General features: G+C 43.1%; 1 protein-coding gene across 2 annotated transcripts in view; it reads left to right on the top strand.

Annotated features, from left to right (window-relative positions):
- The window catches only part of PRKCQ (protein kinase C theta), a 65,712-nt gene extending 55,511 nt beyond the window's left edge, over positions 1-10,201 (top strand). For both annotated transcript variants that reach the window (XM_026119392.2, XM_064500097.1), the window contains exons 18-20: positions 4,623-4,811; positions 6,698-6,826; positions 8,145-10,201. In XM_026119392.2, the coding sequence (XP_025975177.2) occupies positions 4,623-4,811; positions 6,698-6,826; positions 8,145-8,300 (474 nt within the window). In that variant the 3' untranslated portion in view covers positions 8,301-10,201. The remainder of the gene's footprint in view (positions 1-4,622; positions 4,812-6,697; positions 6,827-8,144) is intronic.
- Positions 10,202-18,778: the final 8,577 nt, after the last annotated feature.

The following is an 18,778-nucleotide window of genomic DNA, read 5'->3' as shown; positions in this document are numbered from 1 at the left end:
AAACGTCATACAGGGTGGACATACCAACAGGTGCTCTTCTTCCACAGTTGATATCTGCTGGTATTTGATGGAGAAAAGCTGAACCTGGCCTTTGTGTGCCCCAAGCAATAAAGCTGGGTAGTCACAGACACCAGACACCAGCTCATATATAGCAAGGTCCTTTGCCCTTTCTCTTCTTCCCTTTCCATGTTCTACTGCACAGGGGCTTGTTCTCACTTTCTTTTTCTAGTGCATGTAGATATTTTGGACTAGATCCCTCCAGAAAAGCACCCCTTTCCTGATGAAATAATGCAATGACAAATCTCACTGCGGATAGACTTTGACTAGTTAGGTGGCAAAGTGGGCCAAAGAAAACATTTTTCAGCTCAGAGGGGAACCCAAGAGTCTGCCATGTATCATGTCAAACATCACTCCAAAATCTATTTATTTGCCTTTCAAGATTCCATTCCCTGATTTTAGTGTTTTCATGATGGATATTGGTGCTTGCCAGACAGTTTTTAAAGCTTTTGTTATTTTCCTCTCCACTACAATTCATTGATCTTTTACTGCACTCCAAGGGCTCAATTCAGATCTTGGTTACACCACTACTGACACTAGGGCATTTTCCTTCAATCCGTTGGATTTCTGTTGCTTAAAAGCAGGTGTAAGTGTGTTCTGCAATCAAGCTGCAACTGTATTTTATTCCACTTCAATATTCTTTTATTAAAAAAAAAAAAGTTTTCTTATCCTAAAACAGAGCCAAGTGATAATCCACTTTACTACATAGAAGAGGGAGAGCTTAAAATAGCTCTGATGTTTTATTTCTCCACCATCATTTATTTTAGAGAATCAACGAGTACTTATAAAACATTTTGCCTCCAAACTGAAAGCACTGCCAGAGTTTATGGATCACCTCTGCTGCCAGAGGTGGAAGCACAGGACTTTTTTCAGTATTTCAGTGCAGCTGCTAGCACTGTTATTTGTTACAGGTGCTGCATCTTGGCTACAGCCGTGCGAATAAGGGGACTTGAGTCAGTAGAGAAGCAATTTTTTAATTTCAAAAAATATGTATATTTGACAAAAAAGAAAAGTTAACCTGAAATGAAATTTCTGGAGTTTGTTTATTTTTTCCAGAGAAATGCAGAACTGATAAATCTTTTCCTAGACTGCCATAAACCATTCAATTTTATTTTCTAGACATTTTATGCTGTAAAAATAGGGCCTTATAAAAACAGTGTGCCTTTTCAGAAAGAAAGGTTGGGATGTTTTCATTTAGCAGCCCAGAGGAAATATATTAGAGAGTTGGTGTTTCCTGTTTTTTTCATCCTCTGTGTAAAATATATTGTATATTTTGCCCCTTATATTTAAATAACTTTTGTCCTACTCTTGTGGCATTTTGGAGACAGATCTGTTATTCACGAAGACTCTACATCAGCTTGGACTTAGATTTCTGAGATTAAGGCCCTGTTTTGGTAAATGCCACATGTATACCAGAGGAGGATTCTTCTCACCTAATGTGAGCCATCTAAAAATGAAGCATCAGATGAAATCTTATAGTCTTGTAGGAAGACAAGCATCTTCAGAAGACAAGTCATCCCATCCTGCCTTAGGTGTGTAAGTGGGTTAAATCACCCTTTAAATGGCCCTTCTTCCGCCATTAACTACAGAGAGACCCTGGATAACTAGCTGAATAGACACATAACTTTTAGGTGGTAAGAGATAGGGTGAACCTGGGCCCAGGTGGTGATCCTAAAGCATTTACAAGCCATGCAGGCAAGGTATGAAGCAAAACAGTCAAGAAATGACTCACCCATGTCTATGGTGCCTCAGAGCCAGGAGTGAAAATTGCATCTCTTGATTCTTCAGCTATCAGCAGTTTCATATGCACTAATCTGGATAGGCGTTTTCAGTGATATTAAACCATCTCCATGGTTTGTCATTGATACGTGCACAGTAACTGTAACGTAGAGGATCATGCTGCAACTAGGCTATGGCCTCAAGAGTAAGTATCATGGCTTAAATTTAACTATTCCCCTCTCCAGCCCCCAAATTCAAGTATCATGGCTTAAATTTAACTATTCCCCTCTCCAGCCCCCAAATTCTGATAAGGGCCCTAGATATTGCAGCCAGGACATTTGCCTTTAGACATTTGCAATGTAGACACCTATATATGAACTTATTGTCTAGGTTCCTTAATAACTGAAGGAGACAAATAGGTCTTTTTATTTTATAGCAGACAGATGTTCAGCTGTATATCTAAAATTGGCCTAATTGTCCTCTTTGACTATAAATGAATCTAATGATGGTTGAGATCTAAGTATCTCCATAAGAAATATCTAAAAGCAGGTGAGGTGAATTTTGCTCTCCCAGAAGGAAGGTTGAGAGGTCGGTGATTATTGGACCAAGTGTTTAAAATAGAAAAATGCCAGATCTCTTCTTAGGGGAGGTAGTCACTTCTGCCAGTGCTGCCTGGCTGTCACCCGCTGGATGTAGCCTTCACTTTCCAGCTGACACCGAAAGACACAACTGAATAGACTGACCAAGGTTAAGCTCCAATTACTCTTCATATCAGTTCTGATATTTGAACTCCTTTTCCATCCTCTTCTCCTAAATGAGAGATAGGTCTTTAGAAGGTGTACAGCAGGTTGGACCCTCACCGTTCGCCTGACGAATCCTGGATGCTGTCACACGTGCCTTTGCCATATTGTTCCCACGAGAATGCTCACACTATACCTCATTGCTGGATCACAGCATCTGTAACTCTGGAGTGGAAGGCAAAAGAAGAGGGATGATTCTGCTCCATTTTATTGCTTAGGTGGTTTTCAAGGAAAAAATTATGTTCTTCCTTGAAGGAGAAAGGATGTTTGTAAGGTCCTGTGAGAGGAGCCACATTTTTTTAGCTAAGCTTGGGTTACTCTAGGAAAAAAAAACAAAAGCAAGATCAGAATTTAGCTGATCATATCACTAGAAAGATGTCAGACCCATAATCTCTTCTCAGCTTCTCAACCACAAACTCATTTTCTTCCATGTGATCGAACAGTTTGCAATAGCACAAAATTTTGTTTCCTCTGTATTTATAGTGGAGTGAAGTTCTCCCCTTGCCCCAGGCTGTCCTGTTCCTCTTAAATGTGATTTATAGAGCCTCATTTACCTTAGGGAATAGCTTGTAAAAGTACAAATGGGGATTATTAAGTTCAAGTTCTGTCTTCCTGCTTAGAACACAGTTTATTGTCCATTAAACTGGCTAATGCATAGTGGGCTTTTCACAGTTCTGCTGAACTTGATCCCAGTTGGAACAAGGATTTGGGGTACCAAAGAAGACTGAATCGTGATTTCAAGATTCTCGGATGCCTTATTGTGTGTGAAGCAAAAAGAGATCTATGGCAGAGGGGGTTTGAAATAAAATAGCTTATGGTTTGGATTGCAGTGGGGTTGCATTTTTACAAAGATGTTTGAAGCCCCTGAGGACATTATTTATACGCAGACACAGTTTGGCCTTGTTGATTTCTCAAGATGTTGGATGCTACCAGACTGTCTTAAAACCAAAAGTTGTAAATGTTTGGACAATGCAGATTTTGTCCAGCTAGGGATTGAAGGGGTCATTCTGGCCATTTCTACTGCCATTTCTTTGATCACATTGAACAAAAATGAAAAATCAAAAATGGACAGAAATTCCCCTAAATCCTTAACTGGAGATACTTACCAGAACGGAGGAATCTCAGTATGGCTCCAGCTGTGTTGAATCTTCTCATTCTCCCCACAAAAAGCTTCAGTGAGGACATTTTAGAGCAGTCAAGCAACCAGGGTGTCCAGAAAAATGATATATGACCCTGGGGAACAGCTAGAGGGTATACTGGAAAGCAGCTCCTATCTTGTTCAAGCTGTTCCAAACCCCCAGCACTGGATTTTGTCAGGGAAAAATGAAAGTTAGGCCTAGCCTCTATTTCCCACAACACAAACAAGCATTTTGCCTGGTAGAACATGGATGCAATGGAAACTCGGGCTGGTAGTGGGGGAAAAACAGCTTATGAGATGATCTTGAGAGGACAGATCAGCAGTCGCTTTCTCCTGTTTTTCCTGGGGCAGATTTTGCTGGAATAGAAGCACAGCACTTCCACTGACTGACACTCCTAATGCACCCTCCCACTGCCAGACTTGTGGTTTTGAAATGCAACTTGTTTGAGTTAGATTAGTCCCCAAATGCTACCTAGGCTTCTGGCTTCTCTTTCAACAGTGGAGTTCACAGGCCTGATTTGAACCATTGGTATTAATTTAGAGAGCAGGCAGAAGACGACTTGCGTCACTTCTGCGGTAGCCAAGGATTTGTTAAATTAACTTAAGAGTAACTAGTGAAACATACAGCCTGTTATCTGTAGTCCTTAGGACTGTTTTGGCACCCAAGTATGGCTGTGATTTGGAGCTCCATAGACCACGACATCTGCGTCATTGGCTGTGGGCAGGCTGACTCAGGACCCACTGCGGTGACGCTCTGCCCTGGCTCACCCTCCAGGCAGGGAAAAGCACCTCTGCTATCACTCTCACAAAGCAGCTGTTGGAGGGTCAGAGCCTGGCCACCCTTCTGAAGCGGAAATACTCATGTCAGACATTTTGTGTCTGCCTTTGTCACTCCTCTCTTTGGCCAGATTTTGCTGGGGCAGAAGTACAACTCCTCCGTTGACTGGTGGTCCTTTGGTGTCCTCCTATATGAGATGCTTATTGGCCAATCTCCTTTCCACGGCCAAGATGAAGAGGAGCTTTTCCAGTCTATCCGCATGGATAACCCATTCTACCCTCGCTGGCTTGACAAGGATGCAAAGGACATTCTGGTGAAGGTAAGAATGATCAAATATCCAACATCTTTTTTACCAGAACGGTCATCTTCATCTGTTCAGAGAAACAGCTTTAGCATGATAGGACCAGGGTGAGTCACCTTCCTGTATGTGGCTCTCAAACCATACCTTTTGCTTAGGAGGGCTCAGATGTTTAGAGATCACTATAAAATGATAATGATGAAAGCATTCACAAGCACTTGCTCCAGGAAGACCTACCACAGCAGACTGAGATTTCAGATATCTGTTTATGGGACATACAGCGCCATCGTTCTGCACAAACAACTCGCTTGTCTGTTAGTCAGGATTAGAAATGGTAATCATCTTTATACCAGTCACTAAACTTCTTTGCTTAGGAAAAGAACGTTTTCTCCATTATGGGATATTCTCATTGCCAAGGACCCTGTAGAGTTAAATATTCAGTCCTGTTTAATGCCTTTATCATCAGAACAGAATTTAGCCTAGGGAATCTGCACTGCTATGTAATCAGTTGTATGTAGGATACCTAAGTTTTGGTGAGTCCATAGTCTTTTTCCCACAAAGTTTACCAAAACTCAATACCTGGTTCTTTTCAAATAGGCCTTCAACTGTCTACACATCAGATTCCTTTGCTGCTACTTTTGGCATTAGATATTTATATTCATTCTTTGTTGAGTGATAGTTATTGTTTGCTTACCGATAGCCAAGTAGAGTAGCAGGAAGCTCTTATCATGTATAACCCAGGGGATTTTGAGATGACCTACAATAGTAGCCAAGTGCTTTTGAAAATGTGCCCTTAATTCTGAAATAGGATATATTGGCTGTATTCGGGCCAACTACTATCAGGTGTTGCAACCATTCATCTCCACTGACCTTAAAAGGATCTAGGACCTGACACTCTCCAGGCCAGCTAGTCTGGAGGCCCCAGACATTTTATTGCAGATCTAAAGATAGATCTTTCACTGTTCACATGTACCGTTACAGCAATATTTCAGCACTACATCCTGCTCACAAACATCTATAAGAGCTTGGGAGCATTCCCGAAATCTTCACCAAAAACAGTTGAGTTATTTCTGGAGCCAAATAGCTCCAGCATCACCATGGAAGTGTCTATGACAACACAGGCTATACTAAGGTGAAGAGTGGGCTCAGACCTGCACTTAGCTGATGATGAAAACATATGCCCCCAATTCTAGCTTTTTTGTATCTTTACCAATATTATTCCTCCACAGGGCTTGTAGCCTGCAACATGCAGCAAACACAGACTATCTGAATTGGGTATCTTTTGACAAGGTAGACAAGTGTCCACATCTGAGCTAGTCAGTGGAGAGAAGCAAGCACTTCTAGGGTGTCTTTCATCTCATCCGTAACTGTGTAAAGGAGGTCAGATGATTTGCACCTAAGCTTCCTATTTTTCTCCTGTAACTATAAAGGAAGTCATAGGTCAAACACTGAACACTGACATCTAAGGGTATAGGAAATGAATTCAACCCCACATAGGCCAGATTAATATTTCCACACATGATGCCTGTGTTTCAGCCATAAAATTTGCCTTCTCGCAAGAAATCACCTGCAAAAGCTTGCAGGTGCAGAACAGAGATTTCACATATGTAGTTGCCATTTGCATGCTCAGATACACATGCTGAAAGCTCAGCTTGGCTACCAATGTAGCAAATTTCTCCTCTCACTCTTGCGAAAGAAAGATATGGCTGAGATCTCTCAGTTTTGGCATGTTAGACTAAGAATCTTAACTAGTTCCCCAACCAGTAATTCAGTAAGTAAAAGAGTCTTCACACTTGCATCAACCTTGCTTGAGTTTGAAGTCTGAGACCCTATCTGGTAGAACTGTCCCAATTGACACATTGTTACAAGTAAAAGAGGAAGGTAATTCTCTTTCTTCAAAATCCTAGCTTTTTGTGAGAGAACCTGAGAGGAGACTTGGAGCAAGAGGGAACATCCGCCAACATGCCTTTTTCCGAGAAATAAACTGGGAGGCTTTAGAAGAAAGAAAGATGGAGCCTCCTTTCAAACCCAGAGTGGTAAGGATGCAACTCCTTTGATTTTCACATATTGATGCCTTTTGTTCCAGAATCATTCATTCCCAAAGCATTCATACGCTCCAATGCATGCTAGCAGTAAACCAAAGCAGGGCCCACAGTAATATTTTAAACTCCTTTACTTAGGGACATTGTCCAAACTCTTCAGAAATGGATCTTTAATGTCAGAGACCTCCAGACCTATTTGGACGATGCAATTAGTGTTTTAAAGGTGGATAAGTGTCTGTCTTACACTGAAACCAACAGTTTAAGGCACAAGTTAAGTTTTTCAAAGTGCCCCAAACTTTCAAGGTCATCTTCTAGAGTTGCTCTGCACACCCAGCTTTTCCATCTAAAAGTAGATAGAAGACCTTGGTCTTAGGCAGCGAGAATGGAAAATGTTGGCTCTTACTTACGTTAAATTGTCGCTTACCAGGCTGTGTGGTATGTTGTGTACTTCAGGTAGGAAGGGCTGAAGCTATCTGCAGTTTTAGTCTGACAGAACCACACTTCTTGTACAGTTGGTGGAAAGATAATTGTGAATTATGTAGCTCTGTTGGCTGGGCTGCTGTCATGGTGATCGTTACTACTCCTTTCTGAAGGCTATAAGGAGCCCAGGTCTGGCATCCCCAGACCTGAGGAACCATTAATTACTCATCATTCTCTCAGTCACTGTAGCAGGGGTATGGATACCACTTGAAACGCCTTCCCTTAACCACAGAAGTACGACCCATTCTGCAGGGATTACCTGTCATTGCACTGCAGAGAATAAAGAGGGAAAACCAGTTCAGGTAACCAGGTGGTCTGCCAATTCAGGATGGCATCTGTCTTAATGTTAATATTAATTTACTTTGATAAATGCATCATACTTTCATTTTACTGTCCTTCACCAGCATTTTTTAAATGATGTGTCCAGACTGCCTTGCTAGAAAGCTGTAATACCCCTACCTGGTGGAACTCATGGGGTCACAACCCCACTGCCTCCCATATAAATTTTATTCCCATTATTACTTCAATAGGATGGAGATAAACAAGTGATTATCACTAATTGCTGGATATTTAGGGCTCAGACATACTGCAGTTCACTGCAACTTGACAAGTTACTTTGCATTATTTGGGCTGCAGTAACTGACTGCAAAAAGCTGAGAGCAAACGCATTGTGGGATCCTTAGCTGAGCTGACATCCAGCTTCTGCAGTCCTAGTGAGTCATGCATGTGCCTGAGTCCATAGGAAGCAGCTTAAGGTGACTAGTACCATTTTAATGGAGACTTGGATAATAGTGGTTTAATTCTCCTTTTTCTTTTTTTCCTTTTCTTGAAGAAATCTCCGAGTGACTGTAGCAATTTCGACAAGGAATTTCTAAACGAAAAGCCAAGACTGTCCTGTGCTGACAGAGCACTGATTAACAGCATGGACCAAAATATGTTCAGCAACTTTTCTTTTGTGAACCCTAAAATGGAGAAGATATTTTCCTGAGGTCTGCCTTACCCAGGGCTTTCCTTACTAAAGGAATTCTCTGTAATGGCTTGAGTAACACTGCCCAACTGAAGACTGCACGTGGTGGATTTTACCAAGGACCCACCAGAAAAACACGTCAGCGAAAGCTTGTACCATGCCTGGAGTCTTTCAGCTTGTTCCAGTCTGTAGCAGATGCCAGCCACTGTTCACTAATGACGAAGCCTCTTCACATATTTTTTGGTCTCTCTTCTCTCTTTTCTGAATGTTCTTATAGTTGAGAACATTTGAAAAGAAGGAGTTGGCAAAACCTGTTCCCCTTTACCTGTATGCACAGCCAGTGGGTTTCCCTGTCAGTAAAACCAAACATATTTCAGCTTCCAGTGATGCTGGTGCCCAGTCCTGCAATTCCCACCTTGCCCTACCTCTTTGTGAAGGATGAGTGGCGAGCTCAAGGCCTGAAGGCATCTGGGTAGATTTCAGATTGGCTCGGAAACCTCCATTTGCACATGAGCAGAATGGTGCGTGTGTGAATAGAAATTTTGAAGAAGCAAATTACCTCTCCTTACACTTCAAAAATTATCTTCACAGGTGTTAGGATTCAATTTTGCTTCCTAGGATCCCCTTGGACAAAGAGACTTTGTCGGTGCATGTTCCAGCAGCCATGTCTCAACCAGAGGCTCTCGAGCTACGGGCTCAACTCCGAAGGAGGATCATTGCAATGGCGAGTGTCGAGATCTGTGCAGAAACCCAGTGTCTTATGCTAGCATTTGAGCAGAAAAGATGGGAAGTTACAGTCCACAGGAAAGGGTTAAGAACCCCTGTTCTAAAGCTTTAACTGTTGTCCTCACACATACCAGGTTCAGAGTAAAATCTGGACTGGGCTTTCTCTAGTTTTATCCTGAAACTGCATCAGAAATGAGGAAGAGGTTTCCTCAAATCATTGTTTAAGCATTGTAAGATTGGCCTTCCTGTCATTTCACTGGCCTATTTTACTTGAAAGGTTGTAATCAGTCCTTCCAAAGGCTGACATACTTGTATTGCTCTAAATGATGTACCAACCCTTTGGCATGCAGTGCAGACACAGGTCAACAAACTGCACCCAGCAGCCACAGGGCAGGACAGCACATTGGGTGAGGTCGGCCCTCTCCTTCCACCTCGTGATGTTTTGCTGCCTTTGCAGTCTGCGAAAATGTAGATGGGCAAACAAAAAAAATCTTAGTCATGATCCTTTCATAGTGGTACCCTCTTAAATAAAGATGCACTGGAGATGCACTGTTTTCTGAGGCTAGAGAGACCTAGAGCCACCCAGTTACTGCCTGTCACTGACAGGCCAGTTAAATGTTGGGTCAAAATTAAAGCCCAAATAAAGGATTGTGTAATAATGTAGACTTAGGCAGTCACCTCAGCTGATGATTAGGTTCTACCTGAAGTGTGTAAATTCAGAGCTTTGTTGCATGAACTCCTCCAGTCTGTGGAGAAGAGAAGCTCTAGAGGATGAGCCATCTCGAAATCAGCCTTTGGAGGTGCCTTTCTGGCTCCATGGGCTGCACAGGGAGCCTGTTAACTTGATCCTCCCTGCGGGACAAATCCAGCCTTGCAGACTGTGCGGCCACGGCCTAGATGTTGCTGTCAGTGGCTGTCGCCACTGAATCCTGCAGGGCCAACAGCAGAATTGCCTAAGTCGATAAGAAAAGCAGATTGCCCTTGAAAAGGTTTCTCCAGCAGAGTTAGCCCAGTGACTTTTGTGAAATCACTCTTTGTGCTGTATGAAATACAGGGGGCATCTGTGCTTACGGTGTGTTCAGCTGGTCATCATGTTTAATTAGAACAGTTAACATGAATTTTTAAAATATCAGTGCTGTTTGTACAGTTTAATAAAATGTTGTGTACAATTGGAGAATGGGCATCAAAGTGATTAACAGGGGACAAAGATCAAAGCTGCTTGGAAAAGCTGTTAAAACTACTCTTTGCTTTTCTGTGGATGTTCCCCAAAGGAATTTCAACCCATAAATAGAAAAGATAATCAACCATAGCTATTCTGTGTCTGCAGGAGCAATTCAAATGCCTAATGCTATCTACGTTTTCTACTGATGTCACAAAATGCTTTGTAGGACCAAATTGTCCATGGATTTGACTGTTTAGCTCTACGGAAATCTGTGGATCTTGTCATTTTAATCAATGACAGGTCAGTACCTAAAAGAACAATTTGAAACTCTGCAGAGGTGTCCAAGAAAAGAGTAAAATGCTCCAGAAGTATTTGTAACGGGCAGTCTGCTACCTCAAAGTGGTTGCAGAGCCAGATGTGGGGAGATGGCCAATCACTGTTAAAGAGCAATTCAGGTCATCTTCCTTTGACACCTAATCAAGGATGGATCAGCCAAGTCCTGCAAGAGCCTGACTGTGTCCGTACACTACAGAAAGAGCCTGGATGGCCTGACCCAGACTAGAGATCACATTTCTAGGCATTTGAAGTTAACTGAGAGGTGTCCTACCATCAGTGTCTGTTAGGAACATTTTCTGTGCAACAGCACAGTGGTTTACGTGTGACGCTAATTCAGGGACACCCCAAGAGAGTGGCCTGAGGGAGGAAGATCATTTAGGTGCTGATTCACCTCTTGTGGTTGAGCAACTGAAGAGCCACAGTGCTTCACACCTGCCTGACCAGAAACAAGGTCCTCTGCGCACCAGCTTGTGGTCCCCATGTAGCTGAAGGAGCCCAACGTAAGAATGACTTGTTAGGGTGCACATGTTGGAGTAACTGCAAAAGCAGATACGGCATCGAGCTTACTGTATTGCATTTGATGCAAACCACAAGAGGAGGTGCCTGCTCCCCCCAGCAAGGTGTCATCAGCTAAAAAAACAAAGGAACCCACTGAAGATGGGGGAAGGGAGGTGGGGAGGAGTGGGTACGAGCCACTGCGAGCGCGCGTGCTGTGTCTCACCAGGGCCACTGCCTGAAAAACCCTCTGAACTGTGTCTGTGGTGTGCGAAGAATGACGTGGTAAGCAGCAAGCGTTTTCCTGTGGTGAAAGCGATTGAGAGATAGGAGCCAACGAGGGCTCAAAGTCAGACGCCCGCACGGAAACGAGCAGGAACCCAGATGCTCACAGAAATGTTCCTTTGCCCTGGCTAAACCTGGCACCTTCATAGCCTTCTTTTCTTTATTTTTTTTTCTTTTCCCTCATCCAAAAAGCTAAAATGAAAAAGCTTGCTAGGTTGGGTTATTCATTTGTTAAAGGCCTAATCCTGTTGAAGAGCCCCGTGGTATCTCAGCATGGAGCCTGCATGCATCAGTGTCCAACCTTCAGCACTACCTGCTTCAGCTCAAGCTCTGGGACCCCTCACCACCCCATTGCTCCTTCCCCCGTCCTGCTGCTCCATTCTACAGATGAACAAATTCCTCCTTGCTGGCATTCACAAAACTAAAGCTCAGGCTGTTACATGGGTCAGGACGAGAAGGAGCCACCAGTGAGTGGCAGCCCTCTCTCTAGCCCTCCTGCGCAGATATCTGAGGTGCCTTCAGACGAGGCTTGTTGGCTCACCCTCAGGCTCAGCTTCTTGGCGGGTTGGTTAGGCTGCAACCAGCAGCCTGGGGGTTAGGATGTGCCTATCCCTTGTGGGAGACCCAGGTTCAATCCTGCAGGTTACCATGCCCTTCACTGCTCATGCAAAGTAGTTCCCTCAGGAAAGGCACTTTTGCCTGGTGGTTACTGGGCAAACCTTGCAACAACAATCTCTGTGACAAATGTGGGGACGGCAGAAAGTCCCTGCCTGTCAGTGCAGCTCCAAGCAGCTGGTCCTGCAGGTAGGTATGTTCTTCCCTGTACTACGATATTTGCACCTTCACTACTGAAAAATCCAAGAGAGGGATCACAGCTGGGAGCTAAAGTGATGTCTCATTCAGAGATCCCAGCTCAGCTAGTGTATCACATACTGCAGCTAGAATCGTAACCAATATGTGGCCCAAAGCATACCTTTGTGGTGGTGTGAGATCTGCATAGGTCTTGATAAGGACCAGAGGAAGCCTAAAACCTTTCTTTCTTCTTGAAAAAAAAAAGAAGAAAAAAAGAAAAAAAAAACAGAACTCATATCGCATCAGCTAAGACAGCTGAAGTAGGGTTGATGAAATGCGTGAATTAATGCATTTCTGGCTGTTCTGTAATTGTCACTGGCTGAAAAATGATGATGCTGAACAGTTCAGTGACTGTACCTGAGCACATTGGAGTCTGGTCGACCATTTGGTAACAGGCAGGACAGAGGCCTTTATCATTTATACTGACTTAATATATTTACACAGAAGGGATATGAAATGATAGACAAATCAAATGGAAAGGGAAACAAAAAAAACAGCACTGAGCTGTGGAAGATGAAGCATAGGCAGAGGAAAGAAAAGGGGAGAAGGGAGAGGTACAGGTTGATAAAATTTTATGAAATACTTTCCTTCATTCAAGGATTTTGACTGTTATTTTGCTGTTGTTTTCCTTCCAAGCCACCAGTACCATCCCAGAGTTGCTTTTGTAGCTGAAGCACAGGATTTGCAGAGATTTCAGAGAATGAGAGAGTCTGAGACTAGCGGAAATGGACAGCTCCAATCTGGCCTCCTGGGTGAGCAGCCATTCCTACCTCCACATTTCCCACAGAAATCAAAGTCTTTCTGCCCTAAATCTAGATTCAGCTCCCAATTCAAATACACAAACATAGCTGTCTACAATATAGGAATGCTGTTCAGCTGTGCGCCTGTAGTCATCTAGCATCACTGGGACACCCTGGGGTATCCTGGAGGACTTCCAGACCCCTCTGCAGTGGACATGAGTCTCACTTACAACGTGGCATAGCCCCCCACCCTATCACCCCCAATAGCAATGGGCACCTCTGTGTAAGCAACTGAATGAAGCCCTTCGCCGGTGCAACCAGTGGCATCCAGACGGCAACTCAGCTCACCCTACAGCAGGCATCTTCATTCAGTCGGCCAAGTGGCTCTTCACAGAGGGGACAGAACGTCACAGCTCGGCACATATGTATTTTTTTCACTTTTTTTCCACTTTTGCCACTGAGTTGCTAAAATACCACCTCCTTAAAAGTGAGTCAGAAAGGAAGCACAGGCTGACTCATGTCCTGAACAGTACCAGAAACGAATAGCCTTTGCTCTGGTGACTACCAGCCTCCCAGCTAGAGGAAATCTGTGGCTGTGTTTTCCACCACCAGCAGCAGCTGGTGAGAGCCCAAAGGAAGGCGGAGTGGATCTACATGCTTGAGGCGGCTGCTTGTGGGACAGTGGCCGGCATTGACCTACTGTCTGACCTAGAGACTGGAAATGTCATCATGTTTTGTCACTGTGAAGTAAGAGCCTTTCAAGAAGAGATACGTAAAAATGAGTCATCGACATGTTTTCTGTAGTCACTAAAGAAACTTCAGGAAGCAAATTCTTAACCCTTCTGGTACCTTCTTGTTAAGATGGACCAGATGACACTGCTTTTCTATTCCCATTTACCAGCCTTTTCCCTTCTCCCACTAAAGCAGTGATAACCAGAGAGGCAAAAGCTCAGTGTTTATATTCTTTTGAGAACTGTCTTTGGTTTCAATCTAGATGAGGGTATTCAGTTTCACTTTGAGTCTGAGGATCTGGTGAGTTGAAAATTCAAAACAAAACTCTGCCTGAAATCTTCCTTCACCTCCATGAAAATTTGTAAGAAGCTTATTGCAAACTCTTAAGACCTTTGAAATTTCTTCAGAGGATCAACCAGTCCTAGTGGATGTCTCATTGGAGTTAAGTTGGAGGAAATCTGTGGACTAATAATATTCAACACAAATATGCAGAGAGACGTGTCTTAGAGAAAAGGTAATCTCGTGGTTAAGGTGCTACCGAGTCTCTGCAGACATAGATTGATTTCCCAGTTCTGCTATACGTATCTCCTGTGGCCCAGTGCCAGCTATCTCACCAGGCTTTGGCTTTTCCCCCTCTTCATGGGCATAATTCGTACTGTGTTGCTCTGAGCTGTTTACAGCAAAGGCTCTCTTGGAATGGGATTCAGCTCAGCTAATCAGAGTTGCCCAAAGGTTCATAATTTTTAAAGTTTATTCAGGGTTAGCTAGCTACACCCAAGGTAGTCGTTTAGGCTTCCTCTATTTTCAGTGGAAAGAATCTAAGAGCATGATTCATCCCATCCTTAGACAGATACCCTGAACTGTTCACTGAACTTCTCACTCTCTTTTCACTTTCTAGAAAGGTAGATGAGTCCTGTCCTGTGTGTATTTATGTATCACCTTCTTGGGGACCAGTGGGTATCTGTGAGTCAGATAGATATAGTATTGACAGTGCATAAATGAGGAGAATATAAATGAGTGTGCTGTGAGTATCATGGCACCCCGGTATCTAATGTGACAGTCCTGGTTTGGTAACTAGAGTTAGGAATAGCCAAGGGGACAGTCCATATCACTGTCCACTTACTTAGTCTGTACTTCGTCATTGGTCTATAAGGATGTTATAGGAGACAGTGTCGAAAGCCCTGCTAAAGTCAAGATAAACAACATCCATTGCTCTCCTCTCATCCACTGAGCTAATCATTTCATTGTAGGTTGGTCAACAATGATTATTCTTTCATAAATCCATGCTGACTACTCCCAGTCACCTTCCTATCCTTAATGGGCTTGGAAATGGTTTCTGGGAGGTTTTTCTCCATGACATTCCCAGGGATGGAGGAGGGGCTGACTGGCCTGTAGTTCCCCATATCCTCCTTGCTCTTCTTGAAGATACGAGTGACATTTGCTTTCTTCCAGTCTGCGCTGCAAAGTGAAGAGCAGTCTCATGAAGTAGGGCTTAATCACTTCCAACCCAGCATCCTCTGCACGTCTGCCTGGATGGCTGGATTTCACGCAGCTGTAGGCTGCCTGCAGCTTAGCTTCTCCCCTGCGCATAGGAACCCCAAAAGCCGCAGAGGTTTCCCACAGTCCTGTGCCATGTAGAAGCTGAAGGCCTTTTAGGAGTACTTGCCAGGGTCCTGGGACAGCTGTGGTGGTTTGGGATCTAGCAAGACTGCCCGTGCGTGCTCTACCTGAACAGAGCGTGGCTCAATGCCTATGTCGTGGGTGTGTTTGGGCTCTCCAGCTTCAGGGCAGCCCAGCCTGTAGTGAGTAATGTGTTTTAAACCCGTCTTCAACCCCAGTATAAATGATTTGTAGCAAACCAGCATACAGTCAGCCACTTAGCCTGAGCTTCCTCATTAGAATAATGATGTTACCTCCAAAGCTCAAGTGTGTAGGAGGCTTAGACAAATGACTTAGCATATCATTGGCGATGCTCAGACAAGCAGGACCTATAGGAATGCTTCAGGCCAGGGGCTCTTTCTCATTCTACGTTTGCACACATTAAATAAAACAAAGCCTCAATCTCTGTTCCTAGAGGCAACCCGGATCTGTCTGGGACTCAGCCCTTAGTCACGCTCAGTGTGTGCTGCTCCACTGCCCAGACAAAGCCTCTCCATTATGTGGCAGAGAGCCGAAACATTATTTTAATAATCCCCTAGAAGAACACATGGTGTTTGAGTGGGAGGGGAAGTGGAATTAAGCATTACATTTAATTTATGATGTAACCCTTTATCATAAAGGAATGTAAACATAAAATATTTAGACATCAGAGGGAGTGTCTTAGCTTTCACTTCTATATTCTTTTTATTGTTGTTGTTAGCTTCCCAGTAGCAAAGAAAATGAGTTCTGTGGTAACCATTTCCATTTAATTTTCAGTTCCTTTCTGTTGATAGCATTATGTATAACCTTTTCCCTAATAGTTCCTTTAAATTGTGCACTTTGATATTCTATTCAGCCGGTGGGGAAAGAAAAATCAGTTCTAAAAAAGCCATTTTATCTCTGCTGTACATGAGCTTGGCAGGGTAATGTGATATCACAGAGAGTATATTTATTTTAAATCATTGGTATTTCCCACTAGGGTGAAATTCTTCAAGATATAACATCTTATTGCCTCCCTTCTCCCCTCCCAAAATGTCATGGGGCCAAAGCAGTGGAGAAATAGGGACAAAATAACAACACTCATTCAAAAGGAACAATAATCTGCCCAGCAAATCAAGTCAGTGGTAGTCATACTAGGCATAATGAAAAGAGTAAAAAATTGACAGATTGGGGAAAATGGAGCATGCTGTTATCATAGGGATAATAAATCCGAGACCACAATGGCATTCTCGAGATAGTGAGGTAGGAGTCAGCAATGACACAAAATGACCTTTCTGAAAAAGATGATGCTAAAACTTAATAATGCATATTAGTTCTGCAGGAGATCCAGTGGCACTAGAATTCAGATGGGAAGAGGAACAGTAGCTGTTTTTGTGCTGTGCTGTTTTCCCATCAAATGATACACTTCCTCGTCCTTGCTTGGATGGACAAAAAAGAAAGGAATAAACAGAAAATGTCTACGAAAGACAACAGCAAGTTTGGCTGAAATCCAGCAATGTCTGGGCCCAAAGCAGGGCTTGAACCTGCTAATGTGAGCTGTTGCCTTAAGATTTCAGTTAAGTGCCTTGGCTGAAAATTTCAGCAGCAATTTCACATGCTTATGTAGACTAACCACTAAGGGCAGACAGCTGTTTCAGCTCAAGCCCCTGTTTTTAGCAGCAGCAGCCACCTTGAAGCAGCTCTCATCTTCCAAATAGAGGGTCAACAGACCTCTTGGTAACTGTGAAGTCGTCATGCACAGAAAACAAGGTAGTACAGCAGGAAGGGAAGCTGGCTCATAGCTTTGTAGGTTTACAATAACCTGAAGATACCCCTGTCCCCTTCCACTTGTAAAACATAGCCACCCTGATGGTGAACCTCATACCTCAGTCACCGCCAATCAAGCTAGAAATGAAGCATCTGCAGTTGGATTGTGCTATTGGTTCTTTACCAGCAGCAGAGCATGAGGGAGAATAAGATTTCCTGTGCCCAAATTCTGCCAAAATTTTGGCTCCAGACATAGCTGAGAAGGTGACTAGGAAAGTTCATGAGATAAGCTGGGACTGCAAAGGACCTCTGCAGAAGAGGGAGGATGCAAAGAAATTAACACAGTCTAACCCCTATGGCACACCTTTAAAATACATATTTCTTCTTTGCTGTCAATGCTCAACCAAACATTCACCTTGACACAGAAGGGCTGTGGTAAAGCAGTGGCCAAACTCTTTTCAGTTTCAGAAGAAATAACTAAGTATTCAAATGGAGCCAGCTTTCCAGTGTTTCTTACCATAGGTATAACTCTTGGTATCGCTAGTATGACTATATACCAGGGAATCAGACCCAAGCATCTGATTTATATTTTGATTAGAGATTTTGGATTAACCTTGTGCTTCTTCAATAGAGATCGCTGCTACAGCATGACTTTGGCCAGACACTACAAAAGAAAGGTGAAACAGCAGGTCTGAAAATGTTTTTATTTTAGCACACCTCTTTAGGAAATGCTAAATGCACTTGTAAAGGGTGAAACAAACTTTGCTTATATAAGGTTTGCTTAAGAAGATCCCTTTTCTTCAGGGTCTGTAGACCTAAGCTTAATGTTAGGTCCTTGGAATCTATTTTTCCTGATAGCACAAGACAGATTTCTCTTGTCTGACTTTAGCTGTCTGGAAGTTGGGGTCTAGTCTAGCACGTCAGGTAGATTCCCTCTGCAGTCAATAGAGACTTATCAAGAGGGTGGTTTATCTCATCCCCAAAAGGACGCCTAAAACAAATTGAATGAAACATGCTCTCCAGATGCCTGCCTGACCAGCTTAGGTTAAAAATCTTTCAAATACCTAAAGTTAGGCAAGACTGACCAAGTCTATGACACACTGTGCAGTTCAGGTAACACAAGAGTGAGTGCCAATCCCTAGAAATCAGATCTGTGACTATCTAAGTGCAAAAGCAAATGTTGTAGGTGTTTGTACCTGGACAAGTACAACCTCAGCTCCCTCTATAGTCACTCAAGCCTAGTCATTACTGTCAGAGAAACTTAGCACACAAGTCAACTCATCTTTAAGTAGATATCTCTATAATTCATACCTTAAATGTCATCAGCTGTTTTGACTAGATCTCCATTGACTCTCACAGGACCAGAGCAGCTGTTTTACGTGAAGACACCTACAGTAAAGTCATTCAGAGTTAGGAGAGATGAATCCCCTTCCAGGTGGGATCACAACGAGAAGGTCACAACCTGCACTAATTAAACTGTAAGTTAGAGAGCCCTCAGAGTGGCTGCAAGGACAAGCTCCCCGAGGGGCTGGTTCTCTACACACTGAATTGAGCAGGGCTGTTCAGACAGGGGCTCTCTTTATGCTGTGCATTAGCACAGTTCATAGATCAACATGAGGTCCTGATCTAGGGATAACACTTAAGCAGACACTTAAAAACACTCAATACAAATAATTACTACCAAAAAAAACTGATTATTTGAAAACTTAAGAATGTCTAGAAGTTACAATAAATGATTCTTTTTTAAGATAAACTAATTCAAACAGCTTTAATAGCTATGAAAATAT

The sequence above is a fragment of the Dromaius novaehollandiae genome, chromosome 1 (genome assembly GCF_036370855.1).
Source record: "Dromaius novaehollandiae isolate bDroNov1 chromosome 1, bDroNov1.hap1, whole genome shotgun sequence".
Classification (NCBI taxonomy): domain Eukaryota; kingdom Metazoa; phylum Chordata; class Aves; order Casuariiformes; family Dromaiidae; genus Dromaius; species Dromaius novaehollandiae.
This window is presented reverse-complemented; position numbering and strand designations above follow the sequence as displayed.